Source organism: Lissotriton vulgaris, chromosome 2_1 (assembly GCF_964263255.1).
Source record: "Lissotriton vulgaris chromosome 2_1, aLisVul1.2, whole genome shotgun sequence".
NCBI classification, from domain to species: Eukaryota; Metazoa; Chordata; class Amphibia; order Caudata; family Salamandridae; genus Lissotriton; species Lissotriton vulgaris.
The window spans coordinates 208,150,225-208,175,634 of record NC_141687.1 but is presented as its reverse complement, the minus strand read 5'-3'; the positions used below and the strand labels follow the sequence as shown (position 1 = coordinate 208,175,634).

The window sequence follows — 25,410 nt, the reverse complement described above, 5'->3', positions numbered from 1 at the left end:
CACCCCAGCATCACTCAGCACCACCCCAGCATCACTCAGCACCACCCCGGCATCACTCAGCACCACCCCAGCATCACTCAGAACCAAACACAGCACCACTCAGCACCACCACAGCATCATCACAGCACCACCACAACATCACCCAGCACCACCACATTATCACTCAGCACCACCACAGCACCTCTCCGCGCCACCACAGCACCACTCCGCGCCATCACAGCACCACTCAGCGCCACCCCAGCATCACTCAGCGCCACCACGCAGCACCATCACTCAGCACCACCACAGCATCACTCAGCACCACCACAGCACCACTCAGCACCACCACAGCATCCCTCGCCCACACTCCATCCCTCGCCCACACTCCATCCTTTGCCCACACTCCATCCCTCGCACTCTCGCCCTGCCTCTATCTCTCACCCTGCCTCTATCTCTCGCCCTCCCTCTATCTTTCGCCCTCCCTCTATCTATCGCCCTCACTATCCATCGCATCACCACAGCATCACTCAGGGGCACCACAACATCGCTATGCACTACCAGCGCATCACTGAACGCCACAGCATCACTCGTCGCAGCCGCAACATCATTTAACTGATTCAAATATGTTCTCTCAATGTTTCAAACTTTATTACAAATGTCACAAAAAATGTTAATATTTCACTTCCGTTCTTGTATGTTCATCACAATAAAATACACTAAACATAATCTTCCAAAAAGTTATTTGCAAAAGTTTAGGCTTTTGCCATTATAAATTACAATAACTTTTATTTAAGTATTAAATATTGAAAAAAATACAACCCATTGTTATTTTTAATATTAATACATCTAAGTCATGTAAATACAACACATATTGCATTACAAATGCTATAGGTGTCACGTTTGCAAAAGTTAACACTATTGGCATTGTAAATGACAAAGTTATTACTTTCGCTATTTTCAAAACAAAAACATAAATAAAAAATGTAATTTACAATACTAATACCTCTAACTTTACTAATGCGAGCCCTATTGCATTGCAAATGCTTGTTTTCGGTCTTGCCAGTAAATTGTTCTTTTATGTCTGGAAGAGCGAGGGTGCTCTCTTTCAGTTTCGTTTCATCTCAGTCAGCGCCTGGGCGGGGACGCCCTCCTTTTTTTATTCGAAACGGAGGGGGGAGAACCCTGTCCTACCGCCAGTAGAAGAGCAAGAGAGAACAAGAATACTTACTAAGCGAGATGTTTCTAAGTTAGAGAGCAGAGGGCGGAGATACCCAAAGTACACGAGAAAACATTATATTCTCCGTCTGCCGCGATACTGTACGTGGCGCGCGACAAAATGATGACTGCCCGGGAGCCCTCTCCTCCCGGGGCGGCGATGAGGATGAGCCCGCAGGCCATGGATTGGAACTTCTCTTACGCGGAAGACCGGTGAGTACAAACGCGAAGGGCACTGCCTCGGCTTCTGTTCGACATTATAGTGGCCGTAATCTGATGTTTCAGACATCTCCACCATTCTCTGTCTGCCCTTCTGCTTTTATAAGGCCTCTATCCATAATTTCCTCGTCCATTTTTCTTTTTCTCCTTGCTGTCTTTATCCAGTTTATAATTTCCTCACTTTCAACTGTAAATTGTAATCATTGTTTACTTTATTGTTTTTATAACGCGTTTATATATATGGTCAAAGGACGCACCGCGAGATCTCCGAGAAGTGCAGGGGCAAACCACTGCCGCAAAATCAATTGTAACCGAACTAAATACCTCGCTTTGTCAGTTTCCAATGCTGTAAAGGAGATCCCTCCAGCGTTTGGACGGGATTCTGCCCGCATGGCACCCAGGCGTGTTTACTCTTCCTGAGTGGCTCGACTGCATGGATATCGGGGAGCCTGTCTTGTATTTTGCCCCTCACTTCATGCTGATCTAATTATATACGCAGAAGTCCAGGCCAGGAAGTCCCTGAATATATGTCGGGTCCGGTGTGACCTAGGGGGTGCACCAATCATTGTGTACAGAGGAGTACTGTCCCTTTCCTGGGCACAGAGTGGACGTGACTGCATAGTATGTTTCAGACCTATCAATAGTGTAGCCAGTCCTTTTGAGCCATGTCTCTAGGAGTGAGGCCTATTGCCCCGTCCATGTAAGGTTCTGCTATTATGTGTATGCCCAGAATGTGGTGTTGATATTAAGAGTATGTGTGGAGTGAGCGTTTTGTGTAGTATGTGTAGCCAGAATGACTGTAGAGGACATTGGGCGTTTTCCAGGGAGGCTGGAAGGGAGGGGGCCGGGTTTGTAACTGTGGGGGGCGTTTTTTTTTTTACTGGGGGCCAGTTTTGCAGATGTGCTTCAATATCGCCCCTAGTAACAAAAGCAGCTGTTCTTCAGACTCGCAACCCGCCCTCCCCTGGTGGACAGAACCAACAAAATTGCCAGGGCTGCTTTGGGTTCTGAATCAGGCCCTGGAAGCGCATGCGTAATAGCAAATTGTATGGGTGAGCCTGAGTCCCGAGGCCAGTGGGATCTGGGTTGGGTGTCTCTGGTCTAGCCTAGCACAAGATGGAGGATGAAGACTGGTCTACCAGACACTAGAAAGTGTTTTCCCACATTCCTTTGGCTGGAGGAAGAAGATCTAGACACCTTTGTTGGCGGTCAGGCCAGCCCATTTGTGTAAACCTGATTACTACTCAGTTGGAAAAATAACCATGCAACAGTGTAGGCCGTCTAGGATCGCACCAGTGTGTGTGTGTGTATATATATATATATTTTCTTATTGTGTAAATTCAACCAGTTGCACTCCACATTTAATGACACCACTGCTTAGGAATCATGATATATCCGAAATTTTCAACGCAAGCTTAATAAGGAGCGCTAATAATCACAATTTGTTTATCTCGTTTGAGTAATGAAAGTTCAAAAAGAAGAGAGAACGTTTTTCATCAAAAAGTTTCAAATATCAACCATCCAATCAAATTCAGCCCATCATCAAGGGAGTAGTCGTGTATTCATTTACAAATCCAATTTTATTGATTTCTTTGTCAAATATCATTCAGCCCATCCAACGTGTTCATGAGGAAAAATATCCTAATTCCTGGTAGTTTAATTCTCTCCCTTTGGGATATTCACTATTGTGGACACAGCACCAAATGCGGGAAATCTTTTGTGAATTTAGAATATTTTTCCTCGAGTGATCAATGCAGCAGAAAGGCCCTCCTGGTCTGTAAGCACCTGTTCCTGACTGCAACCTCATCAAGTAACTGTGCCATTGGCCCCTGTTGGTGCGGACTCTGCCATGATCATCATATTGGTCTGATCGCAGCCAGAGCTGCACTTGCTGTAATCCATGCATAGGCCTTATTGGGCCACAACTACCTACATTGGCCTGGCTAAATCTAGCAATCTACCCGCTGCCTGAAAAAGCCATAGCATCCATGACCACTCTTGCCCCCGGGCTGCCATGCTGCAGGACTAAGCCAGACAAGCACATGAATTGAGGCAGCACTCTCATCCAGCCTACCCTCTGGCCTCAGACTATTTGTTCTCTCAGCGCCCCCACCTAGCCAATGGTCTTGGGCTGTTGCCGCTCGATACAGCACATGCCTAAAGAATTGTGGAGGGGCCACCAGATCTTCTGTGAGGGAGCAAGGCAACTCCCCACTATACCGCCAGTGGAAACTGACTACACCTGAGACGCATTCATGCTTTTACTGAATAACTTGAAGGCGGACCAGCCAGAAAGGGGTCATGTGGATTGGAGTAGCAAGAGAAATCGGCGGATATAGCTCCACAAAGAGGATCATACCCAAGGTCACAGCCCTGTAAGGTGGATTGTGTAGTAGTTAGTACTGCGCTGTGATTATATGTGTTTTCTTTTTCTTAAAAGACAAGCTCTGGGCTGGTCATTGAATTCATTGCGTCCGTTGACTGATTGTTGAGTGCTGAGCTTGGGCACCCCGCACTATTCCCTGAGAAGCTTCAGTCTGCTTATATTTATTTATTTATTTATTTAGAATTTTATAGAGCGCACGGCTACCTCCAGAGGGGGTGTCCCGGCGCTAAGACTACTTGATTATCACAGAGGGGGATACTGAGTTCATGAAAAATCTAGAGGTGTGCAGAAGCTTTGTAGGCTAGTGCTTAGAAAACAGCCCTGTTTTCAGTTTACGGCGGAAGACTTGTTCTGATTCGGAAAACCTGAGATCCAAGGGAAGACTGTTCCAAAGCTTAGCGGACACAACGGTAAAGGTTCTGCCACCAGTACGCGTGAGTCTGAAGCGAGGGACCGTCATCAGGCGTAGACTATTAGATCTCAGATGCCTTACTGAAGAAGCTATATTAAGCCTTTTGCTCAGATAGCAGGGGCCAATGCCATTAATTGCCCTAAAGGCAAGGGTCAGAACCTTAAAGTCAATGCGGCGGGCAATTGGAAGCCAATGAAGCTCCTCTCGGTAGGCTCTGACCGAGTTGCGAGGAGGGATGTTGCCAATCAGCCTTGCAGCCGCATTTTGTATAATCTGAAGTCGATCAATGAGATATTGGGGGGCACCGGCATAGAGGCTGTTGGCATAATCAAGGTGAGACGTGATGAGTCCCTGAACCACTGTTTTACGGGAAGACTGGGGGAGATAGGGAAAAATCTTCCTGATCATGCGCAGTTTATTAAAGCAAGCAGCCGCCACTTTATTAACCTGGATTTTTCCGGACAAGGTATTATCAAATATAAAGCCCAGGTTGCGGGCTGAATGCACTGGTACAGGAGGAGGGTCCAGAATGGTAGGCCACCAAAGGGTTGAAGGGGGAGCAGTTTTCTGGCTGAAAAAAAGGACCTCTGTTTTTTCAGTGTTAAGGGCAAGATGGTTAGCAGCCATCCAAGTGCAAATATTGCCAAGGCAGTTTCGAAAGTTGGAAAAGAGGGAGTCAGAATGGTCTCTAAATGAAAAAACAAGCTGAGTATCATCAGCATAAGAGACCACCCTGACTCCAAAAGACTCAACTACCTTGGCAAGGGGGGCTAGGTAAACATTAAACAATAAAGGGCTCAAGGCTGAGCCCTGGGGTACGCCACACAGGAGGGGTTTATCTTCGGATTGGTATGGATGCAACAGTACCCTTTGGGTCCGTCCGGATAAAAAAGATTTGATCCATGCTAGGACAGTGCCCTCAATCCCCAGCTGTTGAAGTCTGGATGTAAGGATGACATGGGAAACCGTGTCGAATGCGGCGGATAGGTCGAGGAGAACCAGCATGGCCTCCTCACCCCTATCCACCGATTCCCTAATTGTCTCTGAGACTTCCAGCAACGCTGTCTCGGTGCTGTAACCGGTTCGAAACCCAGATTGAGAATCGTGAAGCAGTTTATTTGTTTCCAAGAACTGGGCCATTTGTTTCTGAACAACTTTCTCCAATATCTTAGCTGGCTTGGGCAGAAGCGAAATGGGTCGGGAACTGCAGAACAGGGAAGGATCAGCGTTTGGTTTTTTAAGAATGGGAAGCAGCCTAGCTTGTTTCCAAGCTGAAGGAAAATGACCCTGGGTCAGGGAGGCGTTCCAAATGGAAAGAAGGGGATTAATTAAAACTGGGGCAAGATTGCCCATTATTTTAGCAGGAACAGGGTCTATAGGTGAGCCAGACTTGACTTGCTGAAGAAGAGATAAAGCAGACTCAAATGATAATTCATTAAAGGAGTTAAAGGAACTTTGCGTAAGGGGAGAGGAGTCTGGAATTGGGTTGGGCATGGCTAAGACAAATGAGGAAGCAAGTTTAGCAATTTTGTCCTGAAAAAAATCAGAGAGACCATTGCAAAGATCTTGGGTAGGGCTGCATTGAGTTTTTATGGCCAGAGGAGTAACAAAATCTTTCACAATTGAGAAGAGAGTTTTTGATGAATTCTGTGCCTGTTGAATACGGTTGGAGAAATATGATCTCATGGAGGAACGTTTGAGCATTTGAAATTTATTTAAAGCAGATTTATAGGCCAGTTTAGCCTCTGGATCATATTTCTGACGCCACATGCGTTCTAGCCTTTTGCATTTGCTTTTTTCCTCGCGAAGGAGGGGGGTGAACCAGGGAGCCGAGGGACGAGATCTGGCGGATGCCAGGGGAGCAAGAGGAGCAATGGAATCAAGTGCTGAGGTAAGGACAGAGTTGTATCTTGCCGTTTCCATGTCCAGATCCACCGTCTGATTAAAATGGAACTGAAATTGAGACTCAATGGCCTCACAGGTCACCTTGACCCATTTACGACCACTATCTCTGCTAAGGGAAGAGGTAGGGGGAAGGGGAGGTCTGTCAATATGAAAGGGGATAAGAAAGTGGTCAGACCATGTAAGAGGGAGAGATGGAAAAACCGTTATGCAAGGATGATTTGAAAAAATCAGGTCTAATGTGTGACCGGCTTTGTGCGTAGGGCCTTTAACTAGTTGGGACAAGGTCAGTCCTTGTAGGGTTTCCAGAATTGAAGAGGCTTGAACACAGGAAGAATTATCTATATGAAGATTAAAATCTCCCAGCACTGTGAAGTGCGAGTGTTTAAGGGAAAAGTCCGCAATTGAGTGCACAAGGGCACTGAGAGAACAGGCAGTAACGGGGGGGGGGGGGGGGGGGGGTTATATACGAGGATACCAGCAAAGATAGTGCGGGCGGCGTCCTTAATTACAAAATACATGGCCTCGATCAAACCGAGGTTAATAATTTTAGTCGAGCTCAGAGTAAAGTGAGATTTAGCAATGATCGCCAGACCCCCTCCAGATTTAGTGCCGTCACGATTAATGCCTACCAAACTTGCACTTGTTACTCTGAGAGTCAAGTGCGGAAAGCGTTGAACTTGGCCAAGCTTGCAGAGCCACATTAGTTTGGGCTCAAGGACACCAGTGGCAAATTACCCTAACCCTCACCGTTGGCCCTAACCCTAACCCTCACCGTAGCCCCTGTCTGCCTTGTGCCCCCTTGAATGCAATCTGACATCCAGACTTGTATTCTCACCCGGCCCCTTGAGCTGACTATACTGGTTTGAGATACTAGGTTAAAGGTTTCAGAGTTCTGCATGAACATTATATCCAGTGTGCCCACCTGCACGTGTTGGGCTGTACACCAACACTTGGAGAAGTGTGGCTCAATGGTTAGAGCCGCAGACCCTGATGCAGAGGTCTAGCCTGGGACCAGGGTTCAATTCCCCGCCTTGGCGGGTCTTGGGCTCAAAATTCCACGGACCTGATAATTCTCGCCTATGTGCCTATTCCAATCATGGAGTCCCACTCTGCAACTCTGGGCAATAGCTTGCTTAATCTCCACAACGGCCCCCACAACGCTAAGGATGCCTGGCCTCCACCTTCGGGGTGCCCAGGAGTGGACGCCTCACAGGTAATGCCAGGATGGGTTCCACAGCGGTATTCGTACAAGCGCCTTGAGACCCTTGCGGGTGAGTAGTGCGCTATACAAGTATCAATTTACATTTTTACATTTTACACTGAGTGCCTGCTTATTGTTGGGGACTTCAGCATCATGTTTAATTAACATTTGGCCTATTTCTCACAAGTCAATGTCACCCATGATCAATATTTTGTTTGCTTTATTTTTTAGTTGGAGAGTAAGTTCAAGGAATTCATCCAGAAATTATGTTGTAACTAATGGCGCATAAGGAGCTGTTGTGATTGTGTCACAGCAGTCTATTAAGCAGTTAGATTGTGGTAATGTAATCATGAAACTAGGGTGCAGGACGTTTCAGTGGAGAAAGCTAGAGTTGCACCCTCATCCTTGTTTACATTACCTTCTCCTCTGGATAAGGATGTGGTCGAAGGAAGGTGGTCTTCGAGGTTGATGGATGCATGGTCTCCAAACCAGGGTTCGGTGATGCCAAGGTTGTAACAAGTGCATTCAAACAAAAGAATACAGTTGCTCAGGACATGTACATGGCGGATCTGGTCTTTATAAGACTGGTTTAAGAAGTGGGTTATAGCTATAGAGTTGGATGTGGACCAGGGACCATTCCTGAGCTATGGGAGAGGGGTTGGTAGGGGCTGAATGGTTAGTGGTGGAGGGGCTGGGATGTGTGTGGTAGGGTATAATGGCATATGGTGTGGTGTGACTGAGAATTTTGACGTGAAATTGGGCATTGGTGGCACTCTGCAGCACAGTGTTACTAGACCATGGCAATGGAAGAAGGTAATGGATACCGGGTATTTGGTGTGGTTTGGGAGATGTGGCATTGGTTAGAGGTGTAGTTGAAGTTGTATTGTTTTCTTTACTTCTTCGGTGCTTGCTTTTGAGTTGAGGCTTTGGAAAGTTTATTTGATTGGCAGCAGAATTCTGTTATTGGCCAATCCCATTAATGTAAGCTTTAATATTAAGTATTCTAGGACCACCATTCAAGGTGAGGTAAAATATGTGGGCAACTTGTATCTTTGATATATTGTTTATGGGAATTTTGGGTTGGTACACAATATGCCAAGCACCAGAGGTGGTTGTAATAAAGAAGAGTTGTCCTGCTGATTTTTGTCTTTAGGCCAATATAGAAGTCTGCATTAAAGATTACGATTAAAAAGACCAGCTTGCAAAATCAGTATCATAGCATTCTTAGATTTAGTGTCAGGTGTGTACAGGATGGAGAAACTCTCAGGGCCTACGTATTGTATTCAAGATTGTAGCTTTGTCTGATGCTGGTGATAGAGATCATGAACAGGTGAGGCGTGGTGGCAAAGTAGGGAGGGGAGAGGGTTGCAGTACACTTACGGAGTGACTGTCTATGGACCGGGTAATAGCTTAGGGGATAGTCCCTGGCTGATATTGAAAGTTAATGGGGAGAGGAAAGCCACAACAGCTTGGGATCTGTGTTCCAGAGTGAGAGCAAATGTACGTTTCCATTTGTGAGGTAACATGCAGTTTTAAATTTGGAACAGGCAATGTGTGGCAGGTTGGCTACATGATGATGGATGGTGACTTTTATTATAGGAAGGACATTATTGAACATGAATGCTTTACATTGAGGCTTGTTTGAGATGTGGGCTTCTGAGATTGCAGAAACAATGAGAAAAGAGAAGTTAACCTACTCCCATTATGTATGGCAAATTTCACATGAGCGGCAGAAACATCTCTGATTACTGTGCAATCTGGTTTAGGCATGCTCATGGCTTTGAAAACATGGCAACTACCTAAAATTTATGATTTATGGGGACAGGAGCATGATTCCCACCACTTCTTTAGCCTATGTGGGTCTTGCTGACCCCCCTGCTCTGGATTGAGAATTCCCTGGGCTGTGTTATTTTCCGCTGGGAAAACTCTACTTGTGATGGCTAGGTGGCTCGACTGCGGGCAATTCTGTAGTAGCTCAGCTACACCGGAGAGAAGCTGGCACTCATAGTGTGGGCCAACTCTTAAAGGACAGCAGCCTGTACATGGTCAAAACAGCAGCTGAGGCCATCACGCCCCTTATTGATGATGATATATATATATATATATATATATATATGCATGTGAACAAGGGCTGTTCCAGCCCGAAACGCGTCTACCCAGCTAGGAATGCAATAAAGAAACCTGTAATTCATCTTGGTGGTCCGTCTCCTGCTTGCTTCGCTGATCCGAGTTGGGATTGGAGGTGGTGTTTGGAGTTTTCGCGCTCATATATATATATATATATATATATATATATATATTACCTACTGGTGGTCGCCAGTAGGTAGTTATAGTTAGGATTATTTTCAATGCAAAATCTCAACATTCTATTGTGAATAACTTTGGCGCCGGTTGAGGAATCTGCCTGAAAATTTCCTCAAATTTGCCTCGCGGCGGGGGGGATTTATCAAGCGGGGGCCGAGATAAAAGGGGGGTCCCAAAACGTGTTTTCCCCATGTTCATTTCCATAGGGCGGTCGACCTCACTTTTACCCCGAACGGCTGAATGGATTTCCACCAAACTTGGCAAAATTGTAGGGACTGGTACCCCAATGTGCCTTTGCTATGTCTCAAGATATATGCTCCAGTGGTTTTTACCAAAATTAACTTTGAAAAAATATATATTGGGCTACATTGGGCTATATATATGTTAGAGCCCAAATGTTGCCCAATGTTGCCCAATGTAGCCCAAAGATGGCCACCAGAGACAAAAAAAACAAATGTAGCCCAAATATCAGCCAGATGTAGCCCAACTATAGCCCAATGACAGAATGTCCCAGAGTGTTCTAAAGAACAACTAGAGCGCTAACAGTCTTACTTATGACAAAAGTATGGCACACCTGAAGTCATCTTGATTGGAATAAAGTGTTAACACTTAAAACATTTAATTTGCAAAGGAACAAAATGAGGGGGTTCATTTTGCCATAGAAATTATGATTAGTGCTGAAGAAAGAAAAATTAGGGCACATTTTGAGTGACTTCTCAAATCCTCTTATATTTCATTAAAAAAATTCTGATATGCAGTCTCCCAAGATGGCCACCAGAGACAAAAGAGCCCAAATGTAACCCAAATATCAGCCAGATGTAGCCCAACTATAGCCCAATGACAGAATGTCCCAGAGTGTTCTAAAGAACAACTAGAACGCTAACAGTCTTACTTATGACAAAAGTATGGCACACCTGAAGTCATCTTGATTGGAATAAAGTGGTAACACTTAATACATTTAATTTGAAAAGGAACAAAATGAGGGGTTTCATTTTGCCATAGAAATGTTATATATTACCTACTGGCGATAGCCAGTAGGTATATATAGTTAGGATTTTTTTCCTATGGGACTTTTGAAAATTCTATGTCTAATAACTTTGGCGTTTGTGGACGGAATCGGCTGAAATTTTCAGGAAAATGGCACATTTTGTTTCTGAGCAGCCCTTGAAAATTGGGGGGGGTTTCATCAAGGGGGGGCCGAGAAAAAAGGGGGGTCTCAAAACGCGTTTTTCCCATGTTAATTTCCATAGGGCGTTTGGCCTCACTTTTAGCTCGAACGGCTGAATGGATTTGCACGAAACTTGGCAAAATTGTAGGGACTGTTAGCCCGATGTGCCTTTGCTGGGTCTCAATATATGTGCTCCAGTGGATTTTGAGAAATTAACGTTTTAAAAAATTTATATATCTGTGACAGCGTCCTGGATAGCGCACCAGTTCGCGTACTTTTCGCGTAACGGAGCTTTGCGAAGCGAAGCTGATTGGCTCCCCGGTGTCTGTCAACATTCTAAACAGTCCGTAGCGGCCGCCATTTTGTCTCTCGGTAGGATCGAGAGACAAGAGGAGGCCAAAACGAAGGGGGAAATAAAGGAAAGGGGGCAAGGTAGGCCCCTTCTGACCCCCTAGGATTGATGAGGGGGATATTAAAGTGTCCCGCGGGGTCAAAAAAAAAAAATGCGTTTTTTCGTCGTAGAGGCATTGTAAACAGTCCGGAGCAGCCGCCATCTTGTCTCTCGGTAGGATCGAGAGACAAGAGGTGGTGAAAAACGAAGGGGGAAATGAAGGAAAGGGGGCAAGGTAGACCCCTCCTGACCCCCTAGGATTGATGAGGGGGATATTAAAGTGCCCCGCAGGGCAAAAGGAAAAAAGAAAAAAAAATTGAGATTTTTCGAGGTAGAGGCGCTTCTCGGTACGCCAACCGGGCAGCTAAACGGTAGCGTAACGGGAGTCCGACATCTTGTGTTTTGGAGCGTCCGGTTTGCGTACCAGGTAGCGTTCCGGTAAGCAGAACAAGGGGAAAACCAAAAGAAACAGTAAAAAAGTAAAATAAAATTTAAAGGAATAGATTTCCACCAAACTTGGCAAAATTGTAGGGACTGTTTGTTTGATGTGCCTTTGCAATGTCATGAATGATGTAATATGTGACATCATCAGCAGTGGATTGCGGGTGCGCGATATATAGTTAGCGCAACTAACTATATATGCGAATTTCAATGGTTTTATGCGAGTAAAATAAGGTTTTGTAAATCCTAATCCCTAACTATATATGGTCTATAACCAATGGTTTTTTCAGTGAATATATATATATTCACTGAAAAAACCATAGGTTTCACACCAGTTATAGTTAGGAATTAGCATTTAAAAAACCTATTAAATTCACAGAAAATACCATAGGTTTCACACCAGTTATAGTTAGGTGGAAATTTTACTCGCATAAAACCATTGAAATTCCCACGTTATACTACACTATAACTTGCGCGTGCAATGCACTGCTGATGACGTCACATATTACATCATTCATGACATGGTCAGTGACATCACTCATGACATCACTGATGACATCTCAAATGACATCACTGATGACATCATCCAGTGAATGTGTATCTTTCTGAAAAATAAATATTTTTTATATATGTATATCTAAAGGTTGATGGAAAAATAAATAGGTAAATAAATGTCTAAAGGGATGGTTTTTTTGTGTAAAATTGATTGGTTAACTGACTTATTAAATGTATCTTAGTGAATACATGTATTAGCGAGTAATGTTTAAATATTTAAATATCTGTATCTGTGTCTCACTTTGTGTATAAGTGGCTGCATGGGTTGGTGAGTAGCTCCATGAGTGTGTATATGGGTTATTAGTTGTTTTTAGGGCTCGCCTGCTGTGCGCATGCGCATAGCTGGCGAAGCTCTATAGGGGCTTAAACAGCGTTTACCCAAGCACGATTCCACTGGCGATTCCACGCAGTGCATGTGCTTTTTAGGTCATTGCGCAAGCGCAAGCCCTAAAAAGCGCGTGCACAATGCCACCAGCCGCCTGCCTGCCTGCCTCGTATTACCACATCAAAGGCAGCCCAGCCTCCTTCCCACAAGCTTGTCAGCGTGCGCTCTGCATTTCTCCTCCCAGCGCAGTTGTCATCCCCTAATTATTCACGGCTGGCCGGCCGTACTTTCAGTTTCACGGCCGCCAGTATATCCTTTGGGCTTTGTTACATTTGCCACTAAACCATATCTAATGAAACATTTACTTGTATTCTTTTGTTGAAATTATTTTTTATTAAGTTTCATGAAAATGTCAATGCGAATGATTTGTGGAAAAAAAAACGTTTTTACCTGCTGGCTGGAATCGTCTCTTTTTTTCCTGTTCTTTGCGTTTGGGCTATATTTTAGTACACTTGCTCCCTAAAGTGCTTGAAATTATAAATGGCATTTCTGTTGGGTTCCTGAGGTTCCCTCGAGGTCTGTTTAATCTAACTCCGCCCGAGGCGCTCTTCAGCATCCTGCTGGAGTGACCTCCTTTCAACTCTTCTTTGGCAGCTGCACGGTAGAGGGATGATGTGCCAGCATCCTCTGATTGTCATCAGACCGACCCGACCCGTGCTGCCCCTCCCCCCGCATCTTACTACAACCGCGGTGCCCTTTTGTACTCTCACCAACTGCGCTCTGCAGTTGGTGTTTTTGTTGAATATTTTCAGTTATTTCTTTTGGTGCGTAGAATACTGCTAAATAGGAAATGACACGTTAGGTCTCGCAATTAACTTTGAAAACTGCTTTTTGTAGACTTTCGCTGTTCTTGCACCACGTTTGCTCTTTCCAAAGGAACCGAAGTTTAAACTATATGGTTACATATTTAGCATGTCCAAATTGATCCTTTTTCCACTGAAAGGCAGGCTTTCGTGTTTTCCGAATGAGCTTCTCAACCCTAGTTCGAAGAACAGTGACAAAACTGCGCAGCTATTGCCATTACAAACTAAATAAATTATTTAAGTATTAATTATTTAAAAAAAGTAAAAGCCATTGTTATTTGTAATATCAATACATCTAAGTCACGTAAATACAAAACATGTTGCATTACAAATGCTATAGGTGTCACATTTGCGAAAGTTATAACTATTGGCATTGTAAATGACAAAGCTATTAATTTAGCTATTTTAAAAAATAACACATAAATAAAAAAAATGTCATTTATAAGACCAATAGCTCAAACTTTCCTAATGCGAGCCCTATTGCATTTCCAATGCTTGTTATGCTTGTTTTGAGTATCAGTATCAGTGTCTGTATGGTTCGGTGGGGGATATTACTTAGAGCACAGATGCATCAATGAGTGACTCACTATTTGTATGTATTTTGAAGACAGCATGTGTGCAAGACTGTATGGGTGGATGATTGTGTGTATGGGTGGGTTAGTGAGTATGTGTTTTTATAATTGATTGTTTAAGAGAGTAAATATGTTTCCGTTTCTGTAGAAGTATGTGTAGTGGTGTGTATATAGCAGTATAATCAATTAAATGGTTTTTTGATAGTTTATTTGCATGTGTGAATTTGTGTGTGAGTAACTATATGGATGAGTATTAGTGTGTAACAGGATGTATAGGTGTATGAGTACATATGATGAGTAAGTACATGCATGAGTGACTATATAGAACTGTTGGTGAATGAGTGGATGTGTATGTAGATGTTGGAATTACCTAATGAGTTGTTGTAATTGGTATTGGTTTCTCCTTTTTTAAGAAAATGTTAGTTTCTATTTTTGAATGTGTGTGTGTCAACGGTTATTTTATGCTGATAGGAGGTCTGCCACTTTGTCGCAAGGATGTTGTCATCAGTGATGTCATTTGAGATGTCATCAGTGATGTCATGAGTGATGTCACTGACCATGTCATGAGTGATGTAATATGTGACGTCATCAGCAGTGCATTGCACGCGCAAGTTATAGTGAGTCCAACTAACTATAATGTGGGAATTTCAATGGTTTTATGCGAGTAAAATTTCCACCTAACTATAACTGGTGTGAAACCTATGGTTTTTTCAGTGAATATATATATATATATATATATGCACAAGCACACATTCCTAAGTCTCCACTTTCTGTTGACTTAACTGTCTCTAGACATTATACTAGCTCCAACAGTAACCTGTCAATGGCATACACAAGTGCTCCCATTTCTTTTTATCATCAACTTTATGAGTACAACAGGAGATATGGATTCCTCTCTCAGTAATGGGCTGAAGTTATGTCAATTTGACTTATTTGGAAATTCCAATGAAAACATTCAAATTGCCTTTTTTGGTTTGTTAATAACTTTGGTGTTGTTTGATGAATCTTTACAGAACTTTCCAAAAAAGTACTCTTTTTTTAGGTCTCGCCTACGCAGCACGCAAACGCTGCTCTGGGGTGACCTCTTAAAATCGCTCTGGGCTTTTGTGGAAACTTGTGCATGTTCTGCACTGTTTCCAATGGGCCCTCGTGCATGTGCGGCGTTTGCCTTGCGGGAGTAAGCAGCGGCGCCATCTGTAAGCAATGATCGCGCCTGCCGCTGCTCGCTCCCGTAAGGTAAATGCTGTAGATGCATGAGGGCCGCGCTTGTTTTGATTTGTATAAGGCATGCATTTCCATCGTAGAGCACAAATGCAGCCTCAAGGCACTTGCAGTCTTCCTCGGTGCATGGTTCACAGGGTCAGTCGACTCAGCATTATACAAGCCAGGGTGGAACCTCCCTTTAGAAGCTGGTTAGTTATTCATTTTTACTCCGGTAGGGAGAAATGTCCCTCGCGACCGCCAAATCCGCAGTCCGCAGTCCAGATGCTCAAGCCCACAGAGGAAGCGAGATCGGCGGGGCAGAGGGAGCGGGGGTGTCACCCACGGGGTACAGCACTCGATTAAACAATGCAAGTGTTACACTACGTGTTGTTCCTCGGCAGCAGCACCTCTGGTGGAGATCTGCAAGGAGGGGGCTGTGTGTTTGGAACTGTGAATGCTCCGGTCTCAAGAATCACTTCCTCAGTGAGGGTCGTGCATGGTTCTGAGATAGGGTATCAATTAATTTCCTTACACGAGACCTCCTACCGAATAGAAGGACGTTGTGGGCGGTAAATTTTTGTTTTATTGCTCCGGACTGTAGAGATGTTTTGATGTATTCACTTCTCTCTGTGAGCTGTGCTGATTTAATATTATCCTCTGTTGGTTTTGAGAGCCTCAGAGTGACTATACTGTGGTGGGGCACGGTGTGTAGACTCTGCCCTTTTCCCACGCTTTGCCGCTTAAACACGTACACTCTGTTGTACGTTCAGTCACACTTCTCTCCACAGGAGGACATTCTCTAGCTTGTCGCTCACTTCTCGGGTCTAATGAATTTGCTCAATCTCTGCTACCTTCCTTGTGAAAGCCATAGTGATCTTCTCTGGGGCCCATTGGTGCTTTACACTTCTCGCCAACATTACCCATTTGCCTTTGGGTTGCATGCTAGTCTAACGTTTTTATGTTGACTGTGCCATTACAGGGACACACTGCTTCCCCCCCACCTCACAACCGACCGAATAACCAGGCCAGATTCCGTCTGGGCTCATCCAGCATGGGGGCGTCAGCAGAATTTATCTCCGGGGTGGATGGGGGGCATAATTTTAACTTACTCTGTTCAGCAGTTCCATTTTAATATAGGATGCCTATGCTTTTCTTTGTGAATGTAATCTGGGGAGAGAATGTCTGTGGTCTTAGTTGGACTGTATTCGAGTTGTTTCCATCCTCTGTGGGTTAAAGGTCAGGGTGTTTATTCTGTCCAGCCTAAGAAACATATTTACACCAATAAAGTAATTTGTTTATTTCTGAGTTTTTCTACATTTTAGTCTGAAATAGGCTGCCAGAGAAATGCAGAATTTCCCTCACTCTCATGGACAACTCGTCATTAAGGCATCCAGACACTCTGGGTAACTTTACAGGGGCCTTTAAGGAAAACGGAAGTGGGCCTGAGGCTGTTCAGTACTAGAAGAACAAGCCTTTGGGACCTTATAATTGTTAAGTTATCCAGCACAATATCCTTGGTGCAACAACATCAACTGTTGCATGGCTAAACACTTATAAGGTCCCAAAGGCGAGACCTATTGGCTATGCCAATGCTTGTTTGCTTAGTTTCTTCATGGAAAGTTTCAGGGTGATCAGTCAAGTGGGGGCCAAAAGAAGGAGGGGAGGGGTACCTCCCAAAACCAAAATCCATATGCAATTTTTATTGGGATTTTTGAAAAGGGTTACAACAAAAATCGCTGCATTGAATTACACTAAGGGGCCGATCAGGATAGCGGTTTTTCCGCATCCTCGGGGCCGGCGGAAGCCACCGCCGGCCCCGAGGATGCGGAAAATCCTCTGCGGAGTCACCAAAGACCCACCGCCAAATTAGGATGGCTGGTGGGTCTGGAATTCCGTCCGCCGCTTTTCCGCCGCGGTCGGCTTCCGACCGCGGCGGAAAAGCTATAACATGGCAGCCGGTGTCTATGAGACACCGTCCGCCATATTATGATGTTTGTGGAAAACTGCTTTTCCAAGGCGGCTTTTCCGCCATGGAAAAGCATACGGACATTCACTTTGGGGGCCCGTTGCGGGCCCCCTGGGTGAATGGGGGGTGGGGGGTGCACATGGGGGGTACCTATGGTACCCCCCTGCATTTGCGTGCACAAAGCGGCAGGCACCGTGCGGTCCCTGCCGCTTTGTGCATGTAAATGTAACACATGCTTTTTTAACATTGCGGCGGGTGCAGCTTGAAGCTGCACCCGCCGCAATGTTAAATATAGAGGATGTGACCGCCACCCTGGCGGTCACATCCTAATCAGGACGGAGGGAACGCCGCAGCCCCTGCGGACGTTCCCTCCTCCTCAAGGGTGGCGGACGGACGCAAGTCCGTCCGCCATCCTAATCGGCCCCTAAATTTGGCAAGAAGCTAGATCTTTCTTCCAGAAAGCATGCTTTCTATGATTTGATAGTAATCTGTTCAGTAGGTTTTGAGAAATGCATTGTCAAATATATTTATATATCTGGGTGGTTGGTTTTGAGGGATTCTTGCGAGAGTCCTGGGTGCTCAACGTAATTGAAAAAAAGAGCGTTCTGATTGGCCTAGGGGGCTTTTTTCCCCTAGGCCACGGGTATTCAAAGTGCAGGCAGCCTGCGGCCCGGCAAGCCTTCCTTGGCGGCCCGCGGACCTTACAGACATCATACCTCTGTTCTCTTTTTTATTTTTTTTATTTTAGCAAACACCGCCGGTACTGCTCTTTGGAGGCTGGGCGATTCCAGCCACAGTCACAGTGGAGCTGCAGGGGCGCTTAGAAGAGGTGAACAAAGCCTCATTAACATGTAAATGTCCTTTTAAAGACCTGTGAAGTACTGGGATGCGGCTGTGAGTGTGCCCGGGAAACTGTGTTAGCCCGGGCTGACACACACACACGGGGGTGGGGGGAAGACAGTGGGCGTGGTGACAGAGGACAGCAGGGACTATGAGCCTGGTGAGATGGGAGGGAAGCAGGTAGTGAGAGCCCGGTGAGGTGGGAGGGCAGCAGGGAGTGAGAGCCCGGGTGAGGTGGGAGGGCAGCAGGGAGTGAGAGCCAGGTGCGTTGACGGAGGGCAGCAGGGAGTGAGAGCCCGGTGAGGCGGGAGGGCAGCATGGAGTGAGAGCCCGGTGAGGTGACGGAGGGCAGCAGGGAGTGAGAGCCCGGGTGAGGTGGGAGGGCAGCAGAGAGTGAGAGCCCTGTGAGGTGGGAGGGCAGCAGAGAGTGAGAGCCCTGTGAGGTGACGGAGGGCAGCAGGGAGTGAGGGCCGGGTGAGGTGACAGAGGGCAGTAGGGAGTGAGAGCCCGGGTGAGGTGGGAGGGCAGCAGGGAGTGAGAGACAGATAGAGACAGGGACAGACAGAGCTAGATAGGGTCAGAGGCAGGGACAGACAGAGACAGATCGAGGTAAAGACAGACCGCGATAGAGACAGAGAGAGAGAGAGAGAGAGAGACAGAGAGAGAGAGAGACAGAGTCAGATTGAGACAGGGATAGATAGAGGCAGAGACAGACAGAGATTGAGACAAAGAGAGATAGAGGTAGAGAGAGAGACAGACTGAGACAGGCAGAGACGGAGAGGGAGACAGAGACAGGGACAGACAGAGACAGATAGAGGCAGGGACAGGAACAGACCGATAGAGGCAGAGTGACCGAGAGACGGAGAAGGAGACGGAGGGAGATGGAGGGGGAGAGAAAGGTAGACAGAGGGTGACAGAGGGAGGGAGGCAGAGGGAGACAGAGAGAGGCAGACGGAGAGAGGGAGACGGAGGGAGTCCGGGAGAGACGGAGAGAGGGAGACAGAGAGAGAGGGAGACAGAGAGAGAGGGAGACAGAGAGGGAGGGAGACAGAGAGGGAGGGAGACAGAGAGGGAGGGAGACAGGGAGGGAGAGAGACAGGGAGGGAGACACAGAGGGAGGCAGAGGGAGCGAGTCAGGGAGAGACAGAGGGAGGGAGAGGGAGACAGAGGGAGGGAGACAGAGGGAGGGAGAGAGATAGCAGGAGGGAAGGAGACAGGGAAGGAGACAGAGGGAGGGAGACAGAGGGAGGGAGACAGAGGGAGGGAGACAGAAGGAAGGAAACAGACGGAGGGAGACAGAAGGAAGGAAACAGAGGGAGACAAAGAGGGAGTGAGACAGAGGGAGGGAGACAGAGAGAAAGGGAATCGGAGGTAGGGAGGCAGAAGGAGCATTCAGGGGGAGATGGAGTGAGGGAGAGGGAAAGAGACAGAGGGAGACAGAGAGAGAGTGAGAAGCCGGCAAGGGGTTAATGCGTGTTAATCACTCGCTTAGTTTGACTCTGGACGGTGTGAGTGAGGCTTCAGCCAAAATAATGCTTACTGTTCATATGTTTTTCTGGTCTTTATATAAATGCGGATACTGCAACCGTACGGAACCCTGGGGGGTGGGAGTGGGGAGAATGTTGCTTTTCTACATATTCAGTTTGCCCAGCTGCTTCGATTACCCCTCGCGCATTAATTATCAAGCTAGAACTTGTAAAGGAGAGTGCCTCTGCGAGTTAGTGTATATATGATATTGCACGAAATGAAGCTGCAAGAAGGTACTATGTGTGTCTAGGAATGTCCTCATAGTGATCTCTCTCATCAGGGGAAGACGACCCAGGACAGCCTGGGACTGAAACAGGCCGCTGCTACGCTGCCCTCGTCTGCTCATCATAGCCGTGACCTAAGATGCTGGGCAGCGAGAGGTGGCGGGGGGTGGAATGGAGGCCGAAAGCTCTCTTCTGCCCTGGACGGTGGCTGGCAGCAGGAATGCGGGACGGGAGACTGGACCGCCGAGTGGCTGCTTGCCAAGGACGCTCTGTTGCCGAGGGTCATCTGCGAGCGCTTGCGAGCTCACCTGGCACGGCGGACGTGTGCCCTTTCAGAGGCGGCCGAGTTTTTTCAGTGTGTCCTCGCAGCCGAAAGAACCTCAGGCCCCGCGCGGGGCAGGTTCTGTCCTCTCCTCAGGCAGACACAAATAAATGCAAGAGAAACCCTTTTATATTACCAGCATTTGACTCAGTAACGGAAGAATGCTGCGAAGTACTTCATATTTTAAGTAAACAAAAAAGACGGTATTTTATCAGGCGCTTCAAGTCACTTCACATAGTACCCAAAAGCAGTGCTTTTGCACGCACCCAATAATTGCATAGGTTGGCAGGGAAGAGTTTTCTACAGTATACGCCTAAGGACTGTATGCAACAAATATTTACAAGAATGTGCAATATGCTAGCTCGACTTCTAAATATATTCAGATCCAGTCTGCAGCTGACGCCAAAGCAAACAAGGAAGACAAGCTGAGGATCGCCGGGCGCGAAACCGAAACCGCGGTGGGAGCGCACGAGACGCCGTCGCCGTGAGCGTGCACACCGGCTGTCCCGGCACAAGCTGTGGATTGCGGAGAAGACACGCCGAGCTCCGACTCTGAATTGGAGCCTGCTGCCGCCGAGAGTGAGCCGCTGCAGAGGGAGAGGGACATGCGAAAAGAGCCTGGTGAGTGAGAGGGGAGTGGGGGGAGAGGGAGAGGATGTGTGTGTGTGCGCGGCGGGGGGGGGGGGTTCTCTGTGTGCGTCCGTGTGTGTGTGTGTGCGGCGGGGGGGCTATCTATATGTGTGTGTCTGCTTAGAAGAAGCCAAGGGAGACTGGAGATGGAGAACGCGCGCGCGACCTGATCCGTTTCCGCGCGTGCCCATCTCTTGTCTCCCTTGGCTCCTTGTAAGCAGAACTGATCACAATAGGCCTCGCAGCGACGATCGCTTCGCGATGCGTTCGCAGGTGCGAGACCTAAAAAGCACGGTTCACGAGTACTCCAAAGAAAACTGTTCAGCGTGCTGTATTTGAGAAGCTCTACCTCAAAGCTGTTTTGAACACTACTCTTCGAGCTTCCTGTTCAACCCCCTCACTCAACGACAAGGGAAACCCCTGCAACTATCATGTTTGGAAGAGCATAACGACCAAGCTGCCCCAATGGACCAACCTCAGGTCCAAGAATGAGTAAGATATTCACACTAAAGACTTTGGTCTCAAACAGACGTTGAAAATATATGCAAGAGATATCACTTTTATAAGAGCAGATAGAATGCTTGTCAGTCAACACAGACAAATAAAATCCTTTTGAGGATGAACCCTTGACTATGATTAACAACAAAGGACACATGGTGACTGCCCAATGTCCTGAGAAGTCCCTTACAAGAGACCCCTCTCATTTTCACCATGTGGCCCATGGCTCACCAAACATTGATGTCAATGTAGAGACTGTCCAGACAGTCTGTTGCTAACTCTTTGTCTACTAGTGATTCTACCTCACCTGTGCAGATCACTGACACTTCGACTGCCAGTTCTTGGTTTCCAGTGACTTGATCAGGACAAATGATTCAGCAGCCACAACACGTAATTGAAGAATTATAATTGCTTGTGTACCTACGTATTTATTCATGTAGTTATTCGTAGATTTATATATCTCTTTTGAAAAGTTGTATCTTTTTATTTAACAAAGCAGGAGATGTAGTGTCTTGTAATTAAAGAATGATAGAACTGTTTTGGTTCCACACTGTCTACCGTACGCCTGTGACGTAAGTGTTGGAGAGATGAGTTGAAGGCAGGATTAGAATGTTGAGTTCTGACTTACATGCATCGAAATATATAGGTGTACAACTGCTCTCTCTGTGTGACATGGTTATTGGTGAGAACTTGGGTTGACAGGATGCTAAAAGATTCTTACGTTTGCTCATTCTCAATGCTTCCATTGAATTTAACAGAGTTTTGTGCCAGGGTTTGTGATCCAGAACCCCTCACATCTCACTCATGTGAACTGTGGAATTTTGGCTTTGAGATATCTTCTGATTCATTGAATAGATCATGTGTGTCCAAGAGCTTACCTGTTGAGTGAAAATGATCTAGTAAGTTGAAATGCCAGGGTTACATTTTGAAAGTATACTTCTACTATGTGCATTCTGTGCTATAAGGTGCGATTTCATTTGGTCAAATATGTGTACCTGCACCTTCAGACAATGCTTTGCTTCAGAATTGTGACCTGAGTACAGAGAGCTGGGGAAAGAATGAAAATAGAGTGGATAAACGCAGAGTAGGGCAGAATAAAGGGAGCCAGTGGATGAACATGAAGGATAATACCTAGAGAGTGAGAAAAGGAGAGAAGATAATCTAAAGAGAACGGGCGGAGAGGGTACTAAGAATATTCGTCCTCCTGCTACTATGTCTGGGTGAAGCCATACATATCCAGAGCCTTCAAGACTGGAAATAAACAGCTTGGATTGCAACTTGAGTATCAGAAGTTAAGGAGGAAAACCAAAGGCTACCAGAGTACAGCAGATAAAGTGTTCACAGAGGGTGCAGTGAGGCGAGAATTGAGTGAAACCTGCAAATGCACAACATCACAGCTGCTCTGTGCAGGAAGGGACATGCTCAGTCTATGCAGCTTCTTATCTTGTCACCAAGTACAAACCTTGTCCATAAGTATCTTCTTCAGTTAAGCCTGATTTTGTTTCTTCTTTTGGTTTAAAGCTCTGTCTGAGTTGAATACCACCTTCTTAGAAAGATCTTCCAATGTCTATTCTACCTCTAGACATAAGGCCATTAATGAGCTTGTTCTGTCTTCTGTTCTTCACATTTGTGGCAACCGGTTACTGGCTGGATTCTCTTTTTACAAAGCACTAGAGTCATCCTGTTCCTTTACCTCAAGCATGGAAACCATATTACTCTTACCTTGAGAACCCTGGACCTGGCCCCCTATTGCAAAGCTTATAGTATATAAGGCTTTCTGTATTGCCTATCAAACATTCTACAGTTTTAGGCCTCTGAAGTCAGGAAGCTCCTGTTTTGTCCCCTGCCACAAACTTGTTAACCTGCGTAATGGGAGTAATTGACAAGGAATTCAACAATGTCGAAGAGAGACTAATAACTTCATCAGGTTACAAATGACATTGAGAATGATTTACCCTCAAATACCCCACTTAGAAGTGATGATGGTACCATTGGGACAGCTTTGAAAAAGGTGGATAATGGTTGTGTGCAAGATAATTCTGAGTGTATTATTTTGGATTCTCCATCTTATTCGTTACTCCACCTCCCGCCCCCCCAAGTGTACAAATACAGCAGATCCCTCCATAAAAGTACCAGATACAAGTGTTCTAAGAGGGTCCTTGATTGCAGACGCATCTCCTAAGTCAACTGGAACAACGGTTAAAGTTAAAACCTCTGTGGTGAATTCGGAGGACCTTAAGTCTCTTCTTGCCTCAGTGCAAGATTGGAAGCCTCAGTGAAGTCATCGCTAGACTTTCTTTCTGCAAGGCTATCACACGTGGAAAAAATGACCACTAGTTGTTTAGATTTATTGAAGCCCAAAACTAGACCTAGTGCTAATTGTAATTTGTTAATGCCTCGTCCATCTGTGCCTACTGTCCGATCACTTTCTGCTGGCAGCCATTTTATACCACAAAACCCAGATAGTAGCTCTGTTTCACCACCTGGAACTTCTCATGTAAACATACCACAACTAGCTTGTTATCCAAATTTTCCTCTGGAAGCAACTTCTTACATAGTGATATTGGCAAATGTTTCAACTTTAGCTCAAACAGATTCAGAGTTTTGTGAAAGCGTAAGAAATAAAGGACCCCACTGGGTGGTTAGAAAAACATGCTTAACGGGGCCCTTTTTGATGATATTAAAATTGTTAAAATGGTGAAAAGAGGTAGGTAGGGGTGCTAAAACATCTGGAGATTGTGTAGTTATGGCCTTCGAATCCCCCAGACTCGTTTACACCATCCTATGCAGAACCAGACCTCTAGCTATTCCATCTCTCCAAATCCTAGCATTGCCGGTTAGCGTTTTCTACCGCCCTGGGACTCCTATTATCCGGTCAAGATGTCATGCCTGTGCACTTTCGGCCCACTTACCCAAATTTCATCCTATCTAAACGGGAAACAACTTTTACAACGCAGTCATTACAGCGCACTACCTTTACATAGCAGTCATTTCATTGCAACATCATTTACATAGCATGTCATTACAACGCAGCCATTACAACGCATGTCACTACAACGCAGGCATTACATTGCAAGTCATTACAACGCATACCACTACAACGCATAGTATCCAACATTTACCCTACTTTTGCACTCACTGGAGTTAAAATAGTCATTTTTACACCTACACTTACTCTTCTGTTGCACTCACTGGAGTTAGAATAGTAATTTCTACCCCTACACTATCCAACACTTACCCTAAGTTCGATGTTATAGTATGCATTGTAATGGTATGTGTTGTAAAGGTATAATGCGATGTAATGGAATGCGTTGTAAAGGTAGTTTCTGAAAATGCGATGTAATGGCAAGCAATGTAAAAGAATGCGTTGTAAAGGATGTTGCGATGTAAACACTGCGTTGTGAAGGCATTCATTGTAAATGTATGTGTTGTAATGTCATACATTCAGCTCTAAGGCCTGCTGCTTATGAGTGTTAATCGTCTTGTAATACTCGATTTTGGAATGTTGTAAGCTTACATGCCAAGGTTCATCTTCCAGAATGGCATTATTGTATAACCAATGTTCACATTCTATGTTTTCAGGAGACTTGGGTAGTTGAGCTTGTTCATATAAACAATTACAGAACATTCCATCTAGCCGCTGAGCCCTCTCAGGCCAGTAGAACATTTAACATAGATAGGCTTTTGATATCTGCCTAGACCACGCTTTCAATAAGGCTAATATTCTTGAAGCTTTCTTCAGCATTTCAAGGGTGATCAAGGATTCCTTAACTTGTCCCATGCGTCAGCTTTGCAATAATACCTCAGGATGGTATGACCACAAATGTTCTAAGGCCGAGACTTAAAGTGGGCATCCATAAATCGACGAGGTGCAGCCTGGAGTTAAGATTTGTCGGTGCAATTATAGGTTAGCAGTGAAAGAAAGGAAAATGGCACTAAATAACACAGCCTGGGAATCCTTAATGGAAGCAAGTAAGATCAAAGACTGCTGTGCTTATTGTTGCGTTTTCAACAGTTCGTTTCTAAGGCATGACAGTGCCCCAAGATTAAAGGCTGCCATAAATGAATCCAACTGATTGCCAATTTCCTAAAGATCTATTCTATTCAAACTCTGACATCCCCAGGGCCGGTGCCTGCTGATGCAGCGGAACCTCCAAGTAACCATGCTAGTTTTTCTTCCTCTCTAGATGAGATCAATAGGACCCTTTCGGTCAGCAAGGGCGGTAAGGCACCTGACCCAGATGGTATTCTCAAATATCTCTTT

General features: G+C 45.6%; 1 protein-coding gene across 1 annotated transcript in view; it reads left to right on the top strand.

The window, feature by feature from the left end:
• Window positions 1–1,174: 1,174 nt before the first annotated feature.
• LOC147729843 (schlafen family member 13-like) overlaps window positions 1,175–25,410 on the top strand; it is a 239,798-nt gene continuing 215,562 nt past the window's right edge. The window contains exon 1 of the mRNA XM_086954746.1: window positions 1,175–1,407. Within this exon, the coding sequence (XP_086810872.1) occupies window positions 1,316–1,407 (92 nt within the window). The 5' untranslated portion in view covers window positions 1,175–1,315. The remainder of the gene's footprint in view (window positions 1,408–25,410) is intronic.